This window comes from Nanorana parkeri, unplaced genomic scaffold (genome assembly GCF_000935625.1).
Source record: "Nanorana parkeri isolate BGI_ZX_2015 unplaced genomic scaffold, ASM93562v1 scaffold1168, whole genome shotgun sequence".
NCBI lineage: Eukaryota > Metazoa > Chordata > Amphibia > Anura > Dicroglossidae > Nanorana > Nanorana parkeri.
The window spans coordinates 192,853-220,407 of record NW_017307436.1 but is presented as its reverse complement, the minus strand read 5'-3'; the positions used below and the strand labels follow the sequence as shown (position 1 = coordinate 220,407).

At 46.6% G+C, this 27,555-nt stretch overlaps 1 protein-coding gene across 1 annotated transcript in view; it reads left to right on the top strand.

The window, feature by feature from the left end:
- The window catches only part of EIF2AK4 (eukaryotic translation initiation factor 2 alpha kinase 4), a 141,452-nt gene that overhangs the window by 18,412 nt on the left and 95,485 nt on the right, over nucleotides 1-27,555 (top strand). The window contains exons 6-9 of the mRNA XM_018568292.1: nucleotides 2,606-2,754; nucleotides 4,109-4,221; nucleotides 12,714-12,871; nucleotides 25,724-26,259. Of these exons, the coding sequence (XP_018423794.1) occupies nucleotides 2,606-2,754; nucleotides 4,109-4,221; nucleotides 12,714-12,871; nucleotides 25,724-26,259 (956 nt within the window). The remainder of the gene's footprint in view (nucleotides 1-2,605; nucleotides 2,755-4,108; nucleotides 4,222-12,713; nucleotides 12,872-25,723; nucleotides 26,260-27,555) is intronic.

Here is a 27,555-nt window from a genome sequence, read left to right as displayed (position 1 = left end):
TGACTCTTCTATCAGTCCACCGTCATGGCGGCTGGCGTGGTGAGGAGGGACGTACCACATTGTGGGGGGAGATGACTCTTCTATCAGTCCACCGTCATGGCGGCTGGCGTGGTGAGGAGGGACGTACCACATTGTGGGGGGAGATGACTCTTCTATCAGTCCACCGTCATGGCGGCTGGCGTGGTGAGGAGGGACGTACCACATTGTGGGGGGAGATGACTCTTCTATCAGTCCACCGTCATGGCGGCTGGCGTGGTGAGGAGGGACGTACCACATTGTGGGGGGAGATGACTCTTCTATCAGTCCACCGTCATGGCGGCTGGCGTGGTGAGGAGGGACGTACCACATTGTGGGGGGAGATGACTCTTCTATCAGTCCACCGTCATGGCGGCTGGCGTGGTGAGGAGGGACGTACCACATTGTGGGGGGAGATGACTCTTCTATCAGTCCACCGTCATGGCGGCTGGGGGGGGGGGGGGGGGGGGATCCGTGGGTGTTCTGCCTGGCCTCTCCCTACCAGCTGTGGGTGCTGATGGGTTTGTTCTGGGTAGGCGGTTGCGTTAATGGATCGCAGGGACTAGGTCTCTGTGGTGGCGTGCGAGGGCTGCTGGCTTTCTGGTGCGGATACTTACCATTCCCCTCTATGTGCGGCCTGCACCTTGGCACCCCTTTCCCAGTCACCTGTGCCACCCTCGGGACCTTCTCTGGGGATGGCGAATGTCCCAGGTACGACGCTATTCTTTGCGTCCTTTTCATCCGCTATGGGTGGTTTTGTGTCGCAGTTTGGGTGCGCTTGGTGCGGGGATCCACCGGAAAATGGTGGATGTTTTTGCTCTCTCCAGCCCCTTTTAGAGGGATCTGACATGGAGGAAGAGGTTACTGCGGTGTTAGACCGGCCTTCTCCTGGGAACTTCTCTCTGGAGCGGTCAGACAGTGTCGATGGTTCGTCCGCGTCTCTCCTGCTCTGAGAACGGAAGTTGGTTTCTGCCCTGATCGTTTGGTTTGGGGGACCTTGAAGATAAAGGACGCTCCCACTGCATCTATGGGGACTCTGGTTCCATTTGACACTCACAGGTTTAGGTGGGGTCCGGCAAGGTTTTCCCATACATCTCTTTTTTTAATTACTTGATTTACAAGGAGTGGAAACATTCCATTAAGTCCTTCCTGGTTCCTAAACAGTTTTCCATTCGCTACCCCTGGGAAGGGGGTCTTCGCTGTTGATGGATCCATCTCTGTTTCGCCTGTATAGGGCTACAGTGATTCCTTTGGAGGGTTCCACTTCCTTTCGGGACCCCACAGATTGGAAGGCGGAGGCCGCTTCGAGGACTGTGTTTGTCATTGCTGGAGCTTTAATGCACCCTGTCTTTGGCCTCAGCCCTAGTTTTTCAAACTTTAACGGTGTGGGCCAAACTGTGGCACCAGGATCTTGCGATTACCTCAGCCGCAAGTTTGGGGATCTGGGGGAGTGGTTGTTACATCCTGAGGTGTTTCCACAGGTTTGGTTCAGTTAGGGGACCCCGGATGTGGATCATTTGGCATCTTGCCTCAACAGGAAGATTGTTCGTGGCCAGGACCCAGGGCCCGTAGGCGGAGCTACTAGTGGCTCCATGGGACCATTGCTCTCTGATTTTTGCCTTCCACCCCCCAGTGCACCTTCCTTTTGCGGCTTCTCTCAGGGATTCCCGTCCTTCTCGTGGCCCCCCGGATTGGCCTGATCGCGGGCACACCTTGGCACCTTCCGTTTCGGCCAGATCTTCACTCTCGGGGTCCTGTCTTCCATCCTGCTTTTTATAGTCTCTGGCTTTGATGGCGTAGCTGTTGAAAGCCACGTGTTGGAAGACCGTGGTTTGTTCGATTCAGTCTTTCCCGCTTGGTTAAGGCACGTAAGGTTACTTTGCGTAAAATCTACCAGCGAACATGAAAGTCCTATTTTGCATGGTGTGAGGCCAGGGATCTTTCGCCACCCATTTATTCAGTGATCCTGGGGTAGATCAGGGGCTAGCCCTGAGCATGGTTAAGGGCTAAATTTTGTCACTAGCCATTCTTTTTCAGCGGCCTGTGCCATCAAAATCTCTAGTTCATACTTTTGTGTTAGGGGTTACAGATATCGTTCCTCCCATCAGGTCTTCGTTACCTCCGTTGGGATTTTTTCGATTTTGGTGTTTGCAGGAGTTTCCACTTGAATTTGAGGGAGATTCTGCTGTAACCCTGTCTCAAAAGTGGCCTTTTTGGAGGCTATTGCCTCTGTTCGGAGGGTTTCGGAGCTGGCAGCCTTGTCGTGTGAGTCTCCTTTTCTGGTTCTTCACAGGGACGAGGTTATGCTCCGACCCATGCCAGCCTTTCTTCCAAAAGTCGCTTCGGCCTTTCTTCTTCTTAACAAAGATATTGTTCTACCCTCTCTGTGTCCTAGGCCTACTCTTCGGAAGGAGAGAGCTCTCCGTTGCTTGGATGTCCTTTTGTCTAGGCAGTCTTTTGTCTTTGTTTTGTGCCTAGCATTCTCCTGCAGGTGGTGCAATACCTGGTTCCAGATCTATGATGTCTTCAATGAACACAACAAAAAGGATTTTATGGTGAGTACAAAAATCCTATTTTTTCTGTTTTTCAGGAGAGACTTGAAAGTGCCAACCAGACATGTCAGGAAAATTCTGTAAAAATTAATAACATCGCAGGACCTAAAACCCTAACAACTAATGGAAATCTACCAGAACACGGAGGACACAACAGAACTCGCACTACCTCTGCTGGCAGATCAAAGTAAACACATTTTACCTTCCAAAGAAGCTTGAACAGAGGAAATATGAAGGGTGCTATTGCTTACCTCTGCTTCTGAAAATACTGGTGGCCTGACTGTCTTCTACACCTTCAGATTTATGCACCCAGATTAAGTAGGCTTGTTAGACTTCACTTGCTGCAGCCTCATTCCAGGTCAGAGCTTAAAGTTTTATAGCCAGAGACATCCAGATTCCTTGCATTTTTAGATGGAGGTCAGTAATAGAAGACTTCATATGTCTTTTGCTACAGTTTGCTTTCCTATAAGCTGTTTATTCTACATTGACGTTTCATCTTCCTTTTAACATTTGCACTAAACAAAGCATTATTTTGACATCAATATGACTAAATTCAGGCAGCCCTTTGCTGCTAGTTATATGATACCATAACAATGTCTCAGTGAATAGAGAGGGTTGAGGGGCCGCAAAGGGACAGAGCTGAAAGGGGTTGGGGCACTCTGCTTGGTATGTGACAGTACAAGCATTCACCTCTAGGTATTGCAACTGTATCCAGTCTACAAGTATAAGAGATTTACAACTGGTTTGTCTTAAAAGAAAAATGACCATTGTTTGGATTGTTATGTTTCAAGGCTGAAATATCAGTTTCAGATAGAATGAGCCTTTAATACATTTGTTGCTGAACCATATGATGATACATGTGCAAGCCAGTGGTTAGTGTTAAGATTTTATCCCTCACTATTTCAACTCTTGAAATAGTGAGGGATAATAGGTTCTTGGTTTAAACCAGGATTGTATTACATAAACCTGTGTGGAATTTAGACATTTTGCTCAATTTGAAAACAAATAAAACTGTTACTGTGTTCCACCAGTGTAATTTTAGTTGTAACGTTTCATAGATGTAAAGGGGACCTGGCCTACACTAAGGAACTGTGTTTTTTTTCTACACACATGTAATGCGTTGAAGTGAGCACCTGTAATGTGCCAGCCAGCACTGGTCTAAAGAACAAGTCAAATGTCATTGTATATCTGTAAATAGAATAGAGTAGATGTTCATGGAGGACAATACTCCCATGTCTCACACATCACATGGCTCCCAGCGCACCAGCCTCTCCAGTGCACTTGAATTGAATGACTTGTGCTATTTCAAACTATGGCATGTAATTTAACCACTTCCTGCTGGCTGCACTCATATGTGGCAGCACTGAGGTGTACCTTATTCTGTGCTGCCACAAATATGCATCACCGTTTTCTGCTGGGAGCACTGTCAGTCCAGCATCCCCAGCACTGTGATCCATGCTTTCACTGGCAGCTCCTGGTCAGAGAGTACAATACTGCCAGCTCTCCTTTGTGTCTTGTTAGTTACTTTTTTGTTCTTTTAGGCGAGATCGACAGTACTCTGTGTGTAGTGATGACAGTGCAGCTTCCTATGAGGTGCTGACATTTGACATTGGTGGTCCTGGTCAATTAGTTGTGCACAGAGGGAAATGTCTGGGTGAGTATCTGATATTAGCTAAAACCCTTCCTGTATGTGTCATAACTTTTAATTTTTTCCCCTCAAAATGTAAAGGTGAGGTAAATGCTATACTTTGTGCACCTGCCTATATTTGTCGCTAATAATGTAACTGTCTTGCATCCTTTTTCAAGAAAGAGTTCCAATTTTTCAGTACAGAGTGACAAATTAAAATATAGTTTTCAGGCCTTTAGGTGTTGTAATGAAGTTGATGTTTGCTTTGCCATGCCTTTTCCCAGGCTGGTTGCTGAACAGGTGGGTCTGGTTTATATTATCCTCACCTGAGCAGTCTGATTGTTGTAACACGGAAGGGCACATCATCTAAATAGCTTTTAGTCTTAAAGGAGAACTATGAGATGAGTGATTTCCACTCATCTCATAGTAGGTCGGCTCAGTAGATCGGGAAGTCAGCGAACATATACCGGTGTTCGCTGACTTCTCGATCCTGTCACGGCTCTCTGCCGTGACAGGGGAGAGGCTGGATTCCCCGCTCCGATCCGCCAGCGCTGGCTGGCGGAACAGACGGGGGAGGGGGCGGGTACAGCTGGTTCTGCCTCCTAGATGGGCAGAGCCAGCTATCACTTGCGCAGCTAAGCGGATCTCGACATCGAAGTCGGGATCCGCTCCGGCTGCGGTGTCTCAGTATACCGCGAGCTGTGGCTTGCGGTATACTGAGCTTAGGGTAACGGGAGGACGCTAGTTTGTGTCCTCCCGTTACCCTAAGGAGAACTATGGGGAAAAACACTGACCACATAGTTCTCCTTTTAAGGGGCCCATACACTTTGCGATCATCGGACGACACTTTTCGTCCGATGATCGAACCGTCGTGCGATTTTCGTACAGCGGCCCCATCCTGCCCCGATTATCGCAAGGTTGGATCAACGGTAATTAGAATAAAGCATCTGGACGAATTGCGGTAATCAACCACACATTTTCGTCTGCGCATGTGCAGTGTAGATCGTACGATTTTGACGTACGGAAACGCCACCAACCTTGCGAAAATCGGACGATCGAAAGAAGTTTTCTAACCTGCTGGTTAGTCAAAAGTCGATTGATTGTACAGTATTTGCGGTTGTACACTGCCCATCAACCTTATGAATATCAGACGAAAACGCGATCGCATAGGAAAATCCGCCGATATTTGTAAGGTGTATGGGCACCTTTTTAGGAAAGTATCTCATCCAACAAAAAAAAACTATTGCAAGGAATGCCTCTAATACTCTGATAAACGTTGGCAGCACCAGTAAGGGCAACAAGCACATTTGTTCTGCTGGAAAGTGCTGGAGCTGTAGACAGAGATGAAAACAGAAATTCAAACAATACTTGTCACCCTAGTTTACTGTTTTTGTTCCTTCTGATTTTTGGATGTTACATTTGTCTTGTCTTTTCCCATCAATTTTCCATTACCTAGCATTCCTGGATTGGCATTAAGCACCTATAAAGTGGTGGGTTTAAAAAGCGAGAATTAGCAAGATTGTAATATAAGAGGACTTTAAAACAAGTAAAGCCAAACCTTTTTCGGCTTTACTTCTCTTTTGGGTCTAGAGTACTCCTGTGACCCAAAGTCGGCATAAAGCGGGCTAATGCCCAATATCAGCTGACCGCACAGAGCTACGCCACAGCTAGAGAGGATAGGACCCCTTCCAGCTGCCTAAGTAACAGCTGGCTCTACTTCTCCACAGCCAGAACCAGCCATGCCCACCCCTCCCCCCCCCCCCTCCTGTCTGTCACTCCACTGAGTGTAGGACAAGCAGAGAAGAGAGGGGGTAATTCCTGCCAGGGTAGTGACTGACAGTCACCGCTCTCTGCAGGGAGAAGAGACCATGAGCTTGAGAGATCACCGATTACATGATCGCTCAGCTCTCAGCTGGATAGAACTAGCAAGGGACAGCTGCAGTGTCCCATATTGGCTCCAAGCAACAGAAAGAGTATATTTTACTCTCCAAGCACTTATCATTTCTCTTCCGTTCATTGAAGGACACAGGAAACAGATCTAGGATCATGTACCATAGGGTAATATCGCCACCTGCAGGAGAAGGACGCTAGGCACAAAACTAAAGACAAATTACAGCCTTAGGGCGGCCCCTGCTGCTGGCCAACCCCCCCACCTGCTGACAAGTCTCCAGTTTTTAAGTAAGGAGTAAGGAGTTAAGAAATGTTCTCTCAGGTATTCTTACCTGGTCTTTTCCTGTTTTTTTCGCGGAATCTTCTAGCAAGTGTCGTCAGGGAGACGGGCTGGATGTCGAAGATCCTTCTAGTCTCCCCTGTGCGACCAGCTAGCGCATGCAGACTCTACCACGGTGGGTCGGCTTCAACGGCTCTGTCTCGACTGAGTAGCCTGTGGGTTCTGCACGGTGGAGTACATATGACTGGGGGTCTCGACCGCCCAGTCACAGTACTCCATACAGGCTGGCGGCGCCGCGACTACGGTCGGAGGCGTTCTTCCGCCGCCCCTGCACGTCCTGACTGCTGGCCTACGAGATGATGGCGGTGGCTGAACGCGACGTGTCCCCCTGCCCTTACACAGGTTCTGGATGGAATCTATCAGATCCATGGTGTCGTGTCTCGTGTCTCCATCAGGTGGACTTCATGGCTTCCCTTCTCCTGAAGGCGGAGTCACATTCCTCCTATGGTGGAGGATCTTGCGGTCACTGTGCGGTCCTTGGAGGACTTCGGATGGATCCTGAACTTCAAGAAGTCTTGTCTGGTGCCGTCCACTCGTCTGGAGTATCTGTGCCTGGTCCTGGACTCTGTTCTAGCGCGGGTTTTCATTCCACCGGATAAACTTCTGAAGCTTCGTTCGCATGCAAGGCTATTGCGGTCGCGTCGGTGGTCGACGATACGTTTTTGCATGCAGGTTCTCATGGTGGCCTCTTTCGAGGCGGTGCCTTACTCGCAGCACCACACCAAACCAGGATTCTACAGGGGGATATCTTGTCACAATGGGACAGGTCTCCCTTGTCGTTGGACAAGGCTGTTCGGGTGTCTCGGGCGACGAGAGTTTCCTTGGTTTGGTGGCTTCGGTCTCCGGCTCTAGTGTCGGGCAAATCCTTCCTTCCCCCTACGCTGGATGGTGGTCACCACAGACGCCAGCCTTCTAAGCTGTGGAGGGGGGGTCCTGGGTGCCTGGACGCAGGGCCGTTGGAGGAGTTCTGCCTCTCGATCAATGTGCTGGAACTTCGGGCAATGCGGCTCTCCCTTCTACATTGGACTGGCCGTCTCCAGGGTCTGTCGGTCCGAGTACAGTCGGACAACGCCACGGCCGTGGCTTACATCAACCATCAAGGCGGCACAAGAAGTGTAGCCGTGGCTCGGGAAGTGGCAGGAATTCTCTCCTGGGCGGAGGAGCATGTTCTGGCTCTCTCCGCTGTGTACATTCTGGGAGTGGACACTTGGCCGACTATTTCAGTCGCCAGTTGGTGGATCCGGGGGAATGGGCCTTACATCCTGAGGTATTTGGAGGTATTTCGTCAGCTCTGCCTTCGCTGGGGGACACCGGATGTGGATCTCTTGGCATCTCGTCTCACCCGGCAGGTCGATCGGTTCATAGCCCAGACCCAGGATCATTGGGCAGATGCGATGGATGCCCTGGTGGCTCTGTGGGACCGTTACGGTCTGAATTACGCATTCCCTCTGATATACTTCTTGCTGCGTCTTCTACGCAGGATAGCGGCCGAAGACATTTCCGTTATCCTTGTGGCACCAGATTGGCCAAGGAGGGCGTGGTCCGCGGATGTGATTCAGTTGGTTGCGGACGATCCCTAGCGGCTGCCGCTTCGTCTGGATTTTCTGTCCGGTGTGCCTTCCTTCTTTACAGTCGCTGGTTTGGACGGCGTGGCTGCTGAAAGCCAGGTATTGAGGGACCGTGGTCTGTCGGATGCAGTTTTTTCTACAATGCTGAGAGCTCGCAAGGCTGTGTCTCGGAGGATCTACCGTCGCACGTGGAGGGCATATATTGCCTGGTGTGATTCGGGTGGTTTTCCTCCTTATTTGTTCTCTGTGAACAGGATTCTTGCCTTTTTGCAACGTGGTGTGGATCACGGTTTGGCCTTGAGTACGGTAAAGGGCCAGGTTTCGGCCTTGACTGTTCTTTTTCAGAGGCCAATAGCTTCCAACGCCTTGATTTCGATCTTCGTACAGGGGGGTTACGCGTATTGTTCCTCCTGTTCGGTCCCCGTTGCCACCTTGGGATTGGGAATCTCCTTTTGAACCTTTTGAGAGAGATTCTGCTTCTGACTTTGTCTCAAAAGGTGGCCTTTTTAGCATCGATCACCTCCGTTCGCAGGGTTTCGGAGTTGGCGGTTCTATCTTGCAAATCGCCATTATTGGTCCTTTATTGGGACCAGGTGGTTCTATGTCCTCGGCCGTCCTTCTTAACTAAAGTAGTTTCGGCCTTTCATCTCAATGAGGACATTGTCTTGCCTTCCTTATGTCCGAAGCCCGTTCATAGAAAGGAGAGGGCGCTGCACTGTTTAGATGTGGTTCGTGCTCTCCATGTTTATTTGGATGCTACGGCTTCCTTCCGTGAATCGGATTCCTTATTTGTTGTTGCGGATGGTCCTCGGAGGGGTCAGGCCGCATCCTCGGCCACCATCTCTTTATGAATTCGTAACACAATTTCTCAGGCTTATGCCATTAAGGGGCGTGAGCCTCCTTTTTCTGTTAAGGCCCATTCTACAAGGGCTGTTGTGGCATCTTGGGCCTTTTCGTCATGGTGCCTCGGTTTCTCAGGTTTGTAAGGCCGCTACTTGGTCTTCTGTTCATACCTTTGCCAAGTTCTACAAGGTGGATGTTTTGGCATCTGCGGATGCTGGTCTGGGGTGCACGGTGTTGCAGGCGGCCCTTTGGTGCTTTCTGATGGGGTATTGTTTTTTTTGTGACTACCCCTCTGCCTGGTACTGCTTTGCGAAGTCCCTACGGCACATGATCCTAGATCTGTTTCCTTTGTCCTTCAATGAACGGAAGAGAAAATAGGATTTTTTCTCTCAGTTCATTGAAGGACACGGGTCCCGCCCTCTCTGTTTGGGTGTGTATTCTTAACGGCTTGTTACTTACTGGAGACTTTTCAGCGGGTGGGGGGATTGGCCACCAGCAGGGGCCGCCCCTAGGCTGTAATTTGTCTTTAGTTTTGTGCCTAGAGTCCTTCTCCTGCAGGTGGCGATATTACCCTACGGTACATGATCCTTGATCTGTTTCCTGTGTCCTTCAATGAACGCAGAGAAAAGGTTTTTACGGTGATTACAAAAATACAATTTTTTCACTTGTAATTGCTGCATCTTTTGTTGTAGTACAATTAGTACTATCATCTCCAATGTTTGTTTGCAACATGGGAATTTTCATATCCAGTTTGCTTTTCCATCTTTCCCTCCCCCCTCAATCCTAGTTTAAATACACCCCCAACCCTCCCATGGGCCTCTCCCCTAGAACAGCAGCCCCCCTTTCTTTTAGGTGCAGACCATCTTTAGCATATAGGTTGTACCCTAATAAAAAGTCAGCCCAGTGCTCTAGAAACCCAAAGCCTTCCCTCTTAGACCAGGTCTGCAGCCATGGTTTAGTTTTCTAAGCTCTCGCTGTCTGTCCTGCTTTGCGCATGGCACCGGCAATATTCCAAAGATATTACCTTGGAGGTCCTTCCCTTCAGCTTGCAACCTAGTTCTTTAAATTGATTTTTTAAAGATTCTCCATCTTCCATGTATTCTGTTATTCGCCCCAACATGGACCAAGACAGCTGGGTCATGCCCAGCCCCTCCCAGTAATTTGTCCACCCGGTCCACCACATGCCAAACCCTGACACCTGGGAGACGGCAAACCATCCGGTTGAGGCAATCCGGGTGACAAACTATTCTATCAGTCCTCCGAATTATAGAATCCCCTATTACCACAACCTGTCTAGGCCTTCCTGCATTACCCTCACCACCCGGACTAGATGTGCTGCTCTCCCAGCTGTTAGGTTCTGCCCTTTTCTTTAAAGGAGCTATCCCTATCTTGACTATGCTCCTTATTTGAAGATTACTGTCTAAACAACTCAAAACTGTAATAAAAATATATTTATCAAAGCAGATATATATATATATAGATCAGAAACATAATTTTATTTTTATTGTCTGCTCTCTTGGGCCTCAGACAAGTGTGTGTCAATTGAAGTTGGAACTCTTGCACTGTATTTTTTTGATCCAGGTCAGTGATTCCAAAACTATTAAGCCATTGTGGAAAGAAGCACCGTTTTGAAATCTGGTGTGACAACACTTGCTTAGTGTTAGCTTCCAACGCCTTGATTTCGATCTTCGTACAGGGGGGTTACGCGTATTGTTCCTCCTGTTCGGTCCCCGTTGCCACCTTGGGATTGGGAATCTCCTTTTGAACCTTTTGAGAGAGATTCTGCTTCTGACTTTGTCTCAAAAGGTGGCCTTTTTAGCATCGATCACCTCCGTTCGCAGGGTTTCGGAGTTGGCGGTTCTATCTTGCAAATCGCCATTATTGGTCCTTTATTGGGACCAGGTGGTTCTATGTCCTCGGCCGTCCTTCTTAACTAAAGTAGTTTCGGCCTTTCATCTCAATGAGGACATTGTCTTGCCTTCCTTATGTCCGAAGCCCGTTCATAGAAAGGAGAGGGCGCTGCACTGTTTAGATGTGGTTCGTGCTCTCCATGTTTATTTGGATGCTACGGCTTCCTTCCGTGAATCGGATTCCTTATTTGTTGTTGCGGATGGTCCTCGGAGGGGTCAGGCCGCATCCTCGGCCACCATCTCTTTATGAATTCGTAACACAATTTCTCAGGCTTATGCCATTAAGGGGCGTGAGCCTCCTTTTTCTGTTAAGGCCCATTCTACAAGGGCTGTTGTGGCATCTTGGGCCTTTTCGTCATGGTGCCTCGGTTTCTCAGGTTTGTAAGGCCGCTACTTGGTCTTCTGTTCATACCTTTGCCAAGTTCTACAAGGTGGATGTTTTGGCATCTGCGGATGCTGGTCTGGGGTGCACGGTGTTGCAGGCGGCCCTTTGGTGCTTTCTGATGGGGTATTGTTTTTTTTGTGACTACCCCTCTGCCTGGTACTGCTTTGCGAAGTCCCTACGGCACATGATCCTAGATCTGTTTCCTTTGTCCTTCAATGAACGGAAGAGAAAATAGGATTTTTTCTCTCAGTTCATTGAAGGACACGGGTCCCGCCCTCTCTGTTTGGGTGTGTATTCTTAACGGCTTGTTACTTACTGGAGACTTTTCAGCGGGTGGGGGGATTGGCCACCAGCAGGGGCCGCCCCTAGGCTGTAATTTGTCTTTAGTTTTGTGCCTAGAGTCCTTCTCCTGCAGGTGGCGATATTACCCTACGGTACATGATCCTTGATCTGTTTCCTGTGTCCTTCAATGAACGCAGAGAAAAGGTTTTTACGGTGATTACAAAAATACAATTTTTTCACTTGTAATTGCTGCATCTTTTGTTGTAGTACAATTAGTACTATCATCTCCAATGTTTGTTTGCAACATGGGAATTTTCATATCCAGTTTGCTTTTCCATCTTTCCCTCCCCCCTCAATCCTAGTTTAAATACACCCCCAACCCTCCCATGGGCCTCTCCCCTAGAACAGCAGCCCCCCTTTCTTTTAGGTGCAGACCATCTTTAGCATATAGGTTGTACCCTAATAAAAAGTCAGCCCAGTGCTCTAGAAACCCAAAGCCTTCCCTCTTAGACCAGGTCTGCAGCCATGGTTTAGTTTTCTAAGCTCTCGCTGTCTGTCCTGCTTTGCGCATGGCACCGGCAATATTCCAAAGATATTACCTTGGAGGTCCTTCCCTTCAGCTTGCAACCTAGTTCTTTAAATTGATTTTTTAAAGATTCTCCATCTTCCATGTATTCTGTTATTCGCCCCAACATGGACCAAGACAGCTGGGTCATGCCCAGCCCCTCCCAGTAATTTGTCCACCCGGTCCACCACATGCCAAACCCTGACACCTGGGAGACGGCAAACCATCCGGTTGAGGCAATCCGGGTGACAAACTATTCTATCAGTCCTCCGAATTATAGAATCCCCTATTACCACAACCTGTCTAGGCCTTCCTGCATTACCCTCACCACCCGGACTAGATGTGCTGCTCTCCCAGCTGTTAGGTTCTGCCCTTTTCTTTAAAGGAGCTATCCCTATCTTGACTATGCTCCTTATTTGAAGATTACTGTCTAAACAACTCAAAACTGTAATAAAAATATATTTATCAAAGCAGATATATATATATATAGATCAGAAACATAATTTTATTTTTATTGTCTGCTCTCTTGGGCCTCAGACAAGTGTGTGTCAATTGAAGTTGGAACTCTTGCACTGTATTTTTTTGATCCAGGTCAGTGATTCCAAAACTATTAAGCCATTGTGGAAAGAAGCACCGTTTTGAAATCTGGTGTGACAACACTTGCTTAGTGTTCGATTTCAGGCATATCTGTATTGTATTTTTATCTTTTCTTTTTTTTTTTGGTTAACGTATGCAGGAAAAGATGAACAGCTCGGTAAATCTATATACAATGGTTTGGAAATGGTAACTGGCGATTTTGTCATAATCTATGAATGGGTGCTTCAGTGGCAAAAAAAGATGGGCAAGTTCCTCACAAACCAGGAAAGAGACAAAGTTGACAAATGCAAGAAACAGGTACATGTACAGTGTAATTAGTGTTGTGTATTTGTGACTTTGTGTTGGGTTTTGAATAACAGACTTGGAAACTAGTCTACATCACACTTACAGGATAAAACTGGCCACACACACACCAATATCATTTTATTATATATTCTATTTATTCAGATCCCATCTACCTAATATCCATCTAAAATATTTGTCATGACATTCCTTTTTATACATATAAATTTTATACATTTTTTATTTATACATTTTTAATATATATTTTATATGTCTTGAGAATAATGATTACAGAGGTTAGTATAACTAATAGCAATCACCCGTTTATATTTTCAATGATGAGAACTCAGTCTGTTGTGTGATGGAGACACCTAGTGGTACTTTGTATAAAGGACTCCAATTAAGGTGTCATACAACCTATATAAGTAGCCAAAAGGTATCAATGGATAGACCTGCAAACCCCTGAGGACGTCAAGTGTGACGAAACGCGTCGGGGCGGGCCTATCCAAATTGATACCACGTCATACCAGGAAGTAGCAGAGGACTGAGACGCTTGTATTTTACCGGCCGGATTTTTCGTTTTAAACTGTGAGTCACTTATGTTTTTATTAATAAACGTTTATGTATACTGCACCATGAGGAGATTTCCTTTTTAATTATATAAATCGCATTGGACGCAACATTGCTGAAAGTAACATCTGGGATGTGGACCCTCTGATTCATCATCTCCGCTATACCATTTCAGCTGTGGGGTGAGTGCGCACCCCGAAGGGGGACACTTTGGAGACACATATACACGTCGGTGTGGGAGAATTTATTCTATTCTGTTAGAGTTTTATTGGATCCACTTGAAAACTTTTTTGCACAGAACGTTAATCATTTTTCCACTAAATATTTTTTCAATAATTTTCTTTTGAGAAATGAAGCACTATTAGGAATTGTTTTAAAATTGGTTGTTATCTGTACCCTCACCCAAGGACTACAGTTAATTTTATCACCACAGTGTGAACACATCATTTTAACCTAAATTTTTGGATATTCACTGTACATAATGGTTTGTAAGATTATTTAATATTGTGTGATATTTATTTAAAATATTTATAATTTTCACTTTTATATATCCCGAAAGAGGGATTACATTTCACTTAGTATAGCGCTGCACACTCATTTTTTCACAAAAAAATAATAAAAGGAGCAGGATGGAAAATGTTACTCAAATGAATGCAATTCTAACGGGAAATGTGGTTTCCATTTGGGAAACTCCATTCATCCCAAAATTTAAATGTTAAAATTATACGAAATTTTGAACAACATTTGTCAAGTCGTCTTGAAGGCATCTTGGAATGTTCTGCTTAGATTTTTTTTATAAGTTAACGTTCATATGAAAATCTACCAGTGCATGGGCAGCTTAAGACTGGCAACCTTGTTATATGATAGCAGAAGGGAGTGCTGCCTGTGAGACATAAAGCTTGCTCACTCCCTACCCCCCATACATTCTCATTGGCACATGCAATGGGCTTTCTCACAGGCCAATAAAAATGTGATGGTGACAGGAGAGAAGGGGCATTCCTGGATATCACCAGGAAGTGCAGACGCTTTTCCTGATCAGTATGGACCAGTATTTGGGTGTCGTTGAGGGCTGCTACAGGTATGTGCACTTCTGGGTACCTGCACGTCATTCCTGTCAGCGGCTTTATCAACTTTTTTTGGTAAAGTGAAGAGTTAACATTAAGTGTCACTTTATATTTGACTATGTGCAGGGGCGTATTTGCCTCAAAGCAAAGACACTTGCAATGGACTGCACATTCCAGGGGGGCGGCAAAAAATGCCACCCACAAACCAGTGAGGCAGGGCCTCACCTGCCATTACCGGTATTTGGCACTGATACTGGGCATTTTCACAAGTACTCGTACTCCTGAAAATGCCCTCATATTAAGCGCCGATACCCGCGATTTAAATGTTTAAACACAAGCGGCTGCTGTAAGCTGTCATTTCTCTGGCTGCTAGTCAGAGAAGAAGCTGGTGAATCAGATCTCTGCTTCATTAGCTTCTTTGGGGGTCCCTAGGTGACATTAGTGGTCTTGGGGACCCCGAATGTCTACACACAGAGGAACCCTCTTCGTATGTTGGCTATCACATAGGGGGATTGTCACATGTAAAAAATGTAAGTCCCCCGTATTAAACATTTAAACATATAAACAGGTGCGCCTACGTGCGAAAACAAAGATTACGCCACACGTGTTACATATCACCGCAAAAGTCAGATTGCGAGCAATAATTTTAGGGCCATCAATCACTAATAATACTAAACATATGAGTGGTAAATGCTTTTAAAGCTTCGCCTATGGCCAATTTTAGGTATGGTAGTTTATTGCGATTTCGTGGGTGCGCGCAATTTTAAAGCGTGATATGTTTGGTGTCTATTTACCTGATGTGACCCCCATCTTTTTATATTTGACCAAAAATTTCAGTAAATGTTTCATAACATTACATAGGGAAAACCTTTTCCCCCCCCCAAAACTTTTCGGTACTTTTTTCATTAAATAGTAAAGAAAAACCCCAGTGGTGAATAAATGCCACCAAAAGAAAGCACTATATAAAATTAATTTCGGTACAGCATTGCATGACTGACAAATTTCAGCCAAAATATCGTAGTGCTGAATAGTGAGATATGGCCTGGTCAAGTGGTTAAAGCTTACAATGTAGGAGATTTTAGTAACTGGATTCCTGTACTTTAATCCTTTCGCTGCCAAAGCCTTTTTTTGCACACACATATTATAATCCACATTTTAGGCCTGAAAATTATCAAAACCCCCCAAACATTATATATTTTCTGAAAGGAAAGACCCTGTAGAATAAAATGGTTGCAGTTGCAAATTTTTATGTTGTATGATATTAGCGCAACTCTTAATCAAACCCCCAAAAATTGTTAAAAAATGCACTTAACCACTTGCCGTCCGCCCGTTGCAAAAAACCAGACGGACGGCATAGTCACAGTGGCGCATTGCCGTAACTAGACGGCATTTTTTTTCTGCTCAAGCGCGCCCCCGGGCAGAAAAAGCCCGTCTGATGTAAAGAGCCCTGGTGCACCAGCGCGCGAAAACGACAATTGCACTACACATGTTGCATATTGCCGCGAACGTCAGAGTGTGAGCAATAATTTTAGGCCTATCAATCACTGATAACACTAAACTGATAAGCAGTAAAAGCTTACAAAGCGTCGCCTGTGGCCAATTTTGAGGTTTTCGCGCCATGCAATTTTAAGGCTTGACATGTTTGGTGTCTTTTTACCTGACGTGACCCCATCTTTTATATTTTACCAAAAAATTGGGTAATAAATGTTTTATCATTTAATATAGGGGAAACAGGTTTTTTTTAAAATTTAAATGTTGGTAATTTTTCCTTTTTAATATAGTAAAAAAATAAAAACCCCAGTGGTGATTAAATACCACCAAAAGAAAGCTCTATCTGTCCGCAAAAAATGGTATAAAATTAATTTCAGTACAGCTTTGCATGACGGAGTAAATGTCAGTAAAAGTACCGCAGCGCTGAATACTGAAAAATGGCCTAGACGGGAAGGGGGTTTAACACCCCAGATTTCAAGTGGTTAAGTTAATTTTAGTGCCCAATTTTGTAAAAAATAAAAGATAAGATTGCAACGAGTAAATAGATACCCAACATGCCTAAGTGACACTGCATGTGTCTGTGAAACGCTGACAAAATACTATACCCCAAATAGTCCATAAGCGACACTTTAAAGCCCCCACAGGCCATCAATTTAGAGATATATGTGAATATTGGCTCTAGAATTAGTGCTCTCATTCTGGCACATTCTGCAATCCCTAACGTGTCGCACGATCTTAATTTTTGTACATAAGTGCACCCGACGCGTGTTTACATTAATACGCGCTGGTGTGGGACATTGAAAAAAATGTTTTTTATATATTTTTTTATTTTACTTTTATTGCTATCACATAAGGTGGCTTGCAAGCCCCCTATGTGATAGCACATTTGAGATGACAGGTACTCTTAAAGGTAAAACTAAGGGTCTAAAAGACCCCTAGTGTCAGATTGCGCTCCAATAGCTGATTGCCCAGCCTCTGCATCTGATCAATGACCGATAAGGGACAGGAAGTGATTCAGTGTCGCTTCTGGTTCCTTAGAGCGGGGAGATCTGCAAACGGATGTTTGTCACTCTTCTCACCGGCTTTCCGCCGACAACCGGCATGCCAGTCCCACGGAGGGGAAGCAAAGTGGGAGTGTCGGGCAGGGAGGGGCAGGTGCACTTCTCTAGGCCCCTGGAAGAAATCTGGCGGCAGCTCAGCCGCTAGAGTCGCTTCCGCTGTAAAGCCAACAGTCGGCTTTACAAATGTAAACAGAGTTTGTTTAAAGGGGCCTGCTGCCACGGACGTATATGATACGTCCGTGGCAGTGAAAGGGCTAGAGCACCCAAACCCAAGAACAAAAATGTTATATATTGCAGCATACCAGTCCATAGATGTGGTGACTGCATTTGTTTCTTTTTTCATTTTTTTCCCCCCTTGGTTTCACCTAGTGATTTTGCCAGTAGCACACTTACAGTACAGTGAATAAGTGTTGTCACCTTCTCACTCCTGATTTAGACTACAGAACTCCTCGCTCTCTGCTCCTCTCTGTAAGAGGGAGAATTGATGTAACAGAGGTAACCTGGTTAAGGCTTATATTACTGCTTCCAATTTCATTGCAGTATTGTCACCTGACTTCAGGAAGTTAGGAGCTCACTAGATTTTCTGGCAGGTCCAACAGATATTTCTCTTCCATTCATTGAAGGAAAAAAAGGCCTAGGACGGCCTCTGCTGGTGGCCAACCCTCCACCTGCTGTTCAGCTTCTGTTTTTTTGCCTATCGTCAGAAGTAAGGACCTCCTTTTTGTCCTTTTTTTTTGTCTACGTTTTTAGTGAATCTTTAAGCAAGAGCGCATGCAGACCCTCGCCTGATGTTAACTTCATGGTTGCTAGAGGTGATGCTGCTTGGCTGGACCTGCTGCTGTTCCCCCATTTGAGTGAGTATGTGGAGCTGGGGGGCCGAACGGCTGTTTGGTCCATTTGGTGGTGGTAAGTCGGAGCCAGCTATGTTACTGGGCTCTCTCCTTATACTGCCCGTATCATTGACTACCTGGCTGAGGGGGACTAATCAGGATCTCCTGGGCTGCGGTGCTCTGCTCTAGTGACACCGCGACCGCATCCTCTCTGGGGCTGCACCGCCTCAGTGTGCTTGCGGACTAGGGATTAGCCGATACTGAGTATTTTTGTGAGTTCTCATACTCGCCCAAATGCTCCCGATACCGGAACTTCTGGTATCAGGGAGGCAGGCGGTGAGTCAATACACGCTGCCCGGCTTCCCTAATGGGACTTTCAGTATTGGCGAGTACCAAAAAAAAAAATTTTTTTTTTCGTAATCAATACTGAAAAAACGGTATTGGTGCATCCCTACTGTGGACCTCTAGTCCACGGCGGCTCCTTGGCTCCGGGAAGGTTTTTGGTGTTAGCCTGGGGATGGGGATTGAGGGGTTCTTGCTATCTGCAGACTGCGGTGGCTGGCACGTTTGCACTGCGGTTGCGCTTCTGTGCGGGTCTGCTCTGCTCGCGCTCCATCTTTGTTGTGGACAGCCAATCTTCTCTAGGTGTGCGGAAGGGGCGGTGTTTTTCTCCCAGGGACACTGCTGGATTTCTCCCATGGACCGCAGGGAAAAGGTTTTGGCAGTGCTGTGTGAGGGGTGCGGTCTCCCCTGCAAAGGTTCTCCTCGCTCCCCTTTTTGTGCTGCCGCATCTCCTTCGCAGTATAGAGAGTGAGGGAATTCCAGCCATCCTTGTGGCTGCGGTCTGGCCAAGGAAGTACGCAGTCCTGGAGTGGCTGGTAGCAGACGCACCTTTGCACCTTCCACTTCAGTTGGATCTTCTGTCTCAGGGTCTTCAATCCTGCTTTACAGTGGCTGACTTTAACGGCTTGGCTGTTGAAAGCCAGTTGTTGAGGGACCGAGGGTTGTCGGATAAGGTAATTCCCACTATGCTTAAGCGCATAAGACTACCTGTGAACATCTATTATGTTGTTCCTTTCTTTTTACTTGAAACCAGCAAGTTTCTGTGTCCTTCGTTTATTGAGGGACACAGAAAAGATCTTGACCACTGGGTTATACTGCCACCTGCAGGAGTAGGACGCTAGGCAAAAAACAAAAGAAACCGCCTAGGTAACAGTCTTAAAGGAGAACTATGGGGTTGAGTCTTTTCCCCATAGTTCTCCTTAGAGTAACGGGAGGACACAAACTAGTGTCCTCCCGTCACCCTAGGCTCAGTATACCGCGAGCTGCAGCTCGCGGTATACTGAGACGCTGAAGCGGATCCCGACAATTGTGCCGGGATCCGCCCAGCTGCATGACTGACAGCTTGCTCTGCCTATCTTAAGGCAGAGCCAGCTGTACCCGCCCCCTCCCCTGTCCGTTCCGCCAGTCAGCGCTGGCGGAGGGGGGAATCCCCCCTCCCCGCTCGAGAGGTTAGCGAAAGCCAGATCGAGAGGTGAGTGAACGCCGGTATGTGTTCGCTCACCTCCCGATCTACTGAGCCGACTTGTGACAGTCTCATTGTCACAGGTCGGCTAGAACTATGAGGTGAGTGAAAAGCACTCACCTCATAGTTCTCCTTTTAATTTTTTGGCTGGCGTCAACGAGTTAGGACATCGGAATCCTTCTTCTTTTTTCCCTTTTTTATTGCTTTTCCTTTGGATTTTTCCTTGACAGAGTTGACTTCTTCAATCAACAGCAGCGTGGACGTAAGGCTGGATGTATATATATCTCTGTAGTCTTCACCAGTCCTTCCAAGGAGCGCATGCAGTTCCTGCTATGGCAAGTTCAGCTGTGACAGCTCTGTGTTTCATGAAGCAGCCTATAAGAAGTTTTCTCTAGGAATGCACATGACTGGCCAGTATTGATTGACCAGTCACCGTGTTCCTTTACAGGTGGACAGCACCGTGGTGTTGGACCGTCTATGGAGTTCTGTGGGGAGCTCCCCCCCCCCCACCTAGGTATGTATCTGCTGGTGGTGGGGGACACTGTTTTGGGGTGGGCTGTTGGGCCCCCCAAAGCGTGAGCAGCCTCTCTGTGGGGCTTTGTTTTGGTGGGCGTGGGTGACCGGGGTTGGCTCCTTGATTGGCAGGGCAGTTGGCGGGCCTCTACTCTCCTAATTGAGGCTGCGGCTTTGCAGCCTAGTCTAGTCCGGGAGCCAAGGCTCTCTCTCGTGGCACTTTTTTTCTAGTTTTCAGGGGGCAGGACTGTTGTGGGGTGGTCTACACCTTACCATGCGGCTCAAGCAGCAGATTTTTCTTTGTCTTTTTTTGCTCCCACCAGGTAGCCGCGGCCACCATCTATACCGTGGTAACTCCACCTTTTCTGTACTGTCCCTTCCGCCTGTTCTGCAGGAAGTTCGAGAGCACAAATAGGGGGCAGTCTTTTGCTCTGGGACGCGCTACTGGGTCTGAGTCTGGTCGGTGGCACATGGCCGTTTTCAGCGTGGGGCAGTGAGTACTCTGCTGGGACACCTCGGTGGTAGCGGGTTGGTGATGGCGGTGCGGTCTTTGGTATCTCACAGCAAAGGTTGGGTAAGGGGCCTCCATCAGGTGGTGAGGCTGACCGTTTTTGCTGTCAGCCTTACCACCCGTCCCATCACCAACCCAATAACGCTTGCACACCGTCCATATATGCCTTACGCCTACCCCCTATAACCGTCCGGCTCTGCCTCAGATGCATCTGGATCCACCAGTACCCCTCTGTTCTTTTTGAAGTTTTTTTTCTTTTGGCAATGGATGATTCTGTTGCACGTTGCAATGCAGGAAATGTCCCGCCCCTGGTTCCCTGCCGGTGGCGTCGGATGTTCAGGAGGATGTTCCAGTAGAGAAGCAGTTCTCAATCTGTGGGTCGCGACCCCGTCGGGGGTCGAATGACAATTTGCCAGGGGTCGCCTAAAGACATCCCAACTCTCCAGGGCGCTCCGGGAGTCTCCCACTCCTGGCCACCCGGGAGAGAAACACTTTCTCCTGGAAAGATTTACTCTGCTCGATCGAGCAGAGTAAACCTTTCCCTGCTCTGGTTTTTTTTTCTCTTCTCTGACATCGGAGCCGCCGTCCGTCAGAAAATAGGAAGGAAAAAAAAAACAGCATAGGAATACATAGATTCCTATTGGCTATTTCACTTTGCAATAGCAAACTACTGCTGCTGTCAATCAGCACAAGGGGACCTGAAGTTCTCCATCAGGTCCCCTTCTAGTGATTGACAGCAGCAGAGGGCGGATGCAATAGCCAGCTTGCTATTGGATACTGCAAATTGAAATAACCAATAGGAATCCAGCTATGCATTCCTATGCTGTTTTTTTTTTTTTTTTTTTACTGATGGCTCTGATGTCAGAGAAAAAAAAAAAAACCAGAGCAGGGAAAGGTTTACTCTGCTCAAACGAGCAGAGTAAACCTTTCAGGGAGAAAGTATTTCTCTCCCGGGCAGCCGGGAGCCGTTATCTAACGGTAGCAAAATGACAGCGATGAAGGAGCAACGAGAATAATTTTACTGTTAGTGGTCGCCACAACTTGGGCATTGTTATCAAAGGGTCGCAGCACTAGAAAGGTTGGGAACCACTGCAGTAGAGAATGACGACCCTGGTACTTAAGCTGTTCAACATGACTTGTCGGGTAGCAAGGAGTAGGCTTCTACTTTGGCGATCCTTCAGTAAAAGGAGCTGGTCTCTGCCCTGACTAAATCTGTAAAGGAAACTCTTAAGATGGAGGATGTTCCAGGTACTTCCGGGTAACCTCCAGTACCTTACAGTGCCCACAAGGTTAATCATTCTATAAAGGTTTTTTCCTATCATTCCTATTTCGATAATTTTTTTTTTTTACAATGGAATGGAAACGAACAACTAAGTCCTTTACGGCTCCAAAGAGCTTTTCCTTTCGCTATCCTTTTAAGAAACAAAACGAAAAACCATAAGCGCACAACTGATAATTGGTTACTGGGAAAAAACACGGGCTATGAATTATGGTGTGCAGGCTCTCACTAGCAGGGAGAGGACCCTGCAAGTTCGAATGGTAAACAGAAAAACACAAGAAAGAGCGCTACTACCTGATATTGAATGGCATCTATACATGAGAGAAGAAACAAATATATATGACTTACAGTTGGAAGTCTGCAAATGTGTCGAGGGTGGTGAAACAAGGAACGGTGTATAGAGGAAGTCCAAGACCAAAAAACTGCAGCAGTGGATGGATGAGGGAGTGCTGTGAAGTTACCTAGCGGCACGCGTGCACGGCTGGCCAGGCCGGGCCACGGCGGCTGAGGGGGGAAGGACCGCGGCGGTTGTGGAATCCGGACCGCGAGCGGCTGTGTTCGGTGCGTGTGTAGTGGAGTCAAATCGTTGGGCAAAGTGGACGCTGTGCACAAAGATGGATCTTTGCCCTAAGACTTGACAAAGAGGTTGTGCCTCGAAACGCGTAGTCACCACGATACAGCGAGCCCGTCTGTGCACAGCGTCCACTTTGCCCAACGATTTGACTCCACTACACACGCACCGAACACAGCCGCTCGCGGTCCGGATTCCACAACCGCCGCGGTCCTTCCCCCCTCAGCCGCCGTGGCCCGGCCTGGCCAGCCGTGCACGCGTGCCGCTAGGTAACTTCACAGCGCTCCCTCATCCATCCACTGCTGCAGTTTTTTGGTCTTGGACTTCCTCTATACACCGTTCCTTGTTTCACCACCCTCGACACATTTGCAGACTTCCAACTGTAAGTCATATATATTTGTTTCTTCTCTCATGTATAGATGCCATTCAATATCGGGTAGTAGCGCTCTTTCTTGTGTTTTTCTGCTATCCTTTTAAGGATGCCTTTCTTGAAAAGTGGTTGACTCCGCCATCCTTGGATATTCCAAATTCTAGACTCAACAAGCCTATCATTATTCCGGTTCCGGACTCTCCATTCGACGGACAGGAAGGCTGAGGCAACTTCAGGACGATGATTACCGTCGCTGGAACCTTGCCTAGTCCTGTTTTGTCTTTTGCCTTGGTTTCCCAGACGCTGACGGAATGGACGAAGCTTCTTCATGCTGGTTCGGCTAGCGATAAAGTCTTCCCTGCTTATGTGGAGCCAACTTTTTTGGGGTCTCAAGTATCTGTGTAACACTACTTTGGATGCCGGTTCTCTGGTGTCTACATTTTCGGTCTCGGCGGTGGTCATTAGCAGACTTTTGTGGCTTAAGTGTTGATCAGCAGATCAGGCTTCCAAGACGGCACTTGCTGAACGTCCCTCTCAGGGGGCTCGACTCTTCCAAGCCACTTTGGATGAAATTATCAAGGATCATATGGGAGGTAAGAGCACTTTCCTGCTGCAAGCCAGGAAATCCAGGTATTCATGTCGCAAGACAAGTTTTTCTGTTTCCGCTCACAAGCAGCTTTTTAGTTTGCAAGGCTCCTCTGACAAGGGCAGTAAGTCCTCAAAATCTAGCATCTTCCCGGCTTCTAAGCGCTCTTGACACGCAAAGACTACCAAGCCCCCTGAAAAGCCCACCTCCGCATGAAAATTTGCCTCCATCTGCTTCTCTCCCAGGGGTGGGGGGCTGTGTGTGTTTGTGTCATCTTCAGAGCTTCCCCGGCATTTGGCTCTCACATTTCAGAACAGTGGGTCAGCGGAGTTGTGTCTGGCTTCAGGATAGTTTCTTTCTCCAGACTGATATTTTTTGCATTCTATCTCTCTCCCCAGCGGCTCCAGGATCTTCACAGGGCGATTTTGCTGAGTTGCTTCTTCAAGGGGTGATTGTCCCGGTTCCCCCCTCCAAAAGACTGTTTTATTTAAGCCTCTTACCTCTTGCCTTAGGATTTGCCTGGTGGAGTCTGTCTGTGTCTCCACATTCTTATTCGGTGGCTAGGATACTGGCTTTTCTTAAATGTGGGGTGGACCAAGGGTTGGCCCTCAGTAGTATCGAGGGTCAGATATCAGCCCTGGATGTATTTTCCAACAACCTTTGGCCTCTAAATCCTTGAGTACTTTTTTTCAAGGTGTGATGCTTGTTATGCAAATTCGGCCTCTGGTGGTGCTGTGGGGCCTAAATTTGGTGCTATGTTTTGCAGAAACCACCATTCAAAAATATATGTGATATTCCTTACCAACTTTGTCTCAGAAGGTTGCCATTACCACGGCAGGACAGGTCTCTGACTTGGCGGCCTTATCCTGTAAATCTTCTTTTCTGGTGTTACATAGAATAAGGTGGTACTTCGCCCTAGGCTGTCTTTCATAAAATAATTTCGGTGTTCTATTTAAAAGAGGCGGTCGTTCCACCGTCTTTCTGTCCCAAGCCAGTTCACCGTTAGGAACAGGCGTTACATTGTTTAAGGGCGTATTTGGAGGCGAAAGCTGATTCTCTTTTGGTGCTTCGTGATGGTCCCCCAAGGGTCCGACCGCTTCTTCATTGACTATTTCCAGATGGATTCGTTAGACTATCTTACAGGTCTAATCTTTTTGGGTCTGCAGCCTCCGACCTTAGTGCTCATTCTACTAGGGTAGTGAGCGCTTCCTGGACCTTTCTCTGTTTTTCAAATTTATGAAGCGGCCACTTGGTCTTTTCATTCTTTTTACCAAGTTTTATAAAGTTGATGTTCTTGCATCTTCTGGTGCTAGTTTGGAGCCTAAGGTCTTAAAGGTTGCGGTGTGATTTTTCTGGGATTCCTTCCGCTCCTGGTGGTTTGCTCTTGCCTGTGCTTTTTTAGGATCACTGCATGTTGATGTCCCAGTGGTCAAGATCCTCTGATTTTTCACTGTGCCCTTCAATGAACAGAAGAGAAAATTGGATTTTTGTACTCGCCATAAAATCTTTTTCTGTGTGTTCATTGAAAGACACAGCACCTGCCCTGGTTGGCTGTGGCCATGTTGTGTATTGAGCTGTTCACTGCTCGCTATTTACTGAGGCTGTGTTGGCATGTGGGGCCCTCAGCAGGGGCCGACCCAGGCGGTACCTTTTTATTTTTTTTGCCTAGCGTCCTTCTGCAGGTAGCAGTATAACCCATTGGTTAAGATCCTACAATCTTTGTTGTGTCCTTCAATTAACGCAGAGAAAATAATTTCATGGTGCGTGCAAAAATCCAATTTCTAAAAAAAATGTTATAGCAGCTACAGCACTGTACATGTGCCTCTCAGTATTCAAAGGGGCTATTTTAAAAGGAAAGTACCTGGTTACAGTCCTGCTTTGAGAAAGATTACAGAGTTGCTTACATATATGAAGTATGATTAAAAAAAGTTCATAAAATGACATTCATATTCAACAAACAAATTATAATTTACAGTGTAGCTACTTTGATCCCCCTTAAAAAAAGAAACACTCATTTGTTCTGTAACCCCATATAGGTAGGAAATATCAGTGTCATACAAACATTTATTTCCCTGTATAGTGAACAGTTAAAAATATTTTTTATATTAGGCTAAAGGTGTATTTTAAAGGTTTAGTTGGATTTCCCACACAGGTTAAACCTGATGACATATTTCAAGTTCTTTTAATACTGTCTGTGGAGGTTCTCATTCATCCAGGTCATGGTATATCTGTAAAAAAAATAAGTCAAGGCAACTGGACTTGCTGTATTTTTCTTGAGAACGTTTCACTGGTCATCTAACCAGCTTTCTAAATTCAGAATGTCTTGTACAAAAATTCTCTGGGGATAAATATGGTGAATGTTGTTCCAATCCACATAATCTGTTAGTCACAATCAGGTGTTGATTGCAATTGCAAAATTGCAGCTAGGTGTTAATAACCTAACCAGAGAGAGGTGTTAAAAGAGCATATTTTAATAATGTTTATTTTGCCCATCAGATTCAAGGTACAGAGACTGAATTCAGCTCCCTCACCAAGCTTAATCATCCCAATATCGTGCGTTATCTTGCCATGAGAGTGATAGAGAACGAAGATTCAATTTCTGTCGCCATTGTGGTTGAACATGTAAATGGGAATAAACTTTCCAGCTTCCTTGAACAGGAGGTTCCGGTTTCTGTGGACCAGCTTCGACATTACGCATCTGAGCTTTTATCTGCTTTGGATTATTTGCACAGTAATTCCGTGGTACACAAGGTATTATGCGCCTCTGGCGTCCTGGTGACCAGCGACAGGAAAGTCAAACTAACCGACTATAGCCTTTCCAAACGCCTGGCAGACATCTGCAAAGAAGATGTTTTTGAGCAGACCAAAGTCCGTTTCAGTGAGGACGCCCTGCCAAGCAAAACTGGCAAGAAGGGCGATATATGGAAACTTGGCCTCCTGCTGTTGTCACTTAGTCAGGGAAAGGTGGTTAGAGAATATCCAGTCAAAGTACCTAGTGAGCTGCCAGCTGACTTCCAGGATTTTCTCCAAAAGTAATTTTTTTTTAAACTGATCATAGTGTGTGTGTGTGTGTGTGTGTGTGTGTGTGTGTGTGTGTGTGTATATTTAATACACACTGAGTGGCCAGATTATTATGACCACCTGACGTTTGTAGGCAAATTAGCTATAATTTTGCGCTGAAGTTGCTAGAGGGCCAGACCATTATAAATAGGGAAGCAGGTTGTTTACCACGACAGTAGAAGTTATTTTTTTTTCTGAAGATATGGGTAAACAACGCGATATTAACAGCCTTTGAACGTGGCATAATTATTGGCGCTCGGAGCCATGGAGCGAGTATCAGCAAAACAGCAGAATTAGTTAAATGTTCAAGAGCAGCTGTTAAAGTGTTTAAAGACTGGACTGTCAGCCAAAAATCTGGGTCTGAACGTGCGAATTGTGGCCGCAGCGATTAGTCAATGCTAGGGCAGAACGGAGAGTGGCAAGACTGGTACAAGACAACAGAAGGGCAACAGTGCATCAAATTACTGCAGATCTTACTCAGGGATCCTCTCAAATGATCTCTGAACGCACTGTTCGCCGTACACTGCATTGTATGCGATATGGAAGCCGAAGGCCTGTTCGAACACCTTTGCTGCCTGCAGTTAACAAGATAAAACGTCTCCAATTCGCACAGGAACACAAGGATTGGACAGTCGAGCATTGGAAAAAAGTCATGTGGTCCGATAAATCGCGTTTCCAGTTGCATCATGCAGATGGCATAGTGAGAATTTGGCGTAAACGGCATGAAAGCATGCACCCCACATGCATGAGTACAACCCTTCAAGCTGGTGGGGGGCAGTGTTATGGTTTGGGGCATGTTTTCCTGTCATGATTTGGGTCCTTTTAATTCGTGTGGAACAACATGTGAATAGCACAACATACCAAAGTATCGTTGCTGATCAAGTTCATCCTATCATGTTGATGGCGTATCCCAATGGAGATGGCTTCTTCCAACAAGACAATGCGCCATGCCACGGTGCTCGTATTGTGCAGGAGTGGTTTCAAGAGCATGAGGGAGACTTTACCTTGCCTAGGTGGCCCCCACAATCACCAGATCGCAATCCAATTGAGCATTTGTGGGACGAAGTTGAAAGAGCCATCAGGCAGCTGGTTCCACAACCACTCCAGAACTGGACAGTGCTATTCATCGGGCATGGTGTCAGATTACTCTAATCACCTTTCAAAATCTTGTGGAGTTAATGCCAAGAAGAATCGCCGCAGTATTGAAGGCAAAAGGTGGCCCAACGAAGTACTGATGGGGTGGTCATAATAATCTGGCCACTCAGTGT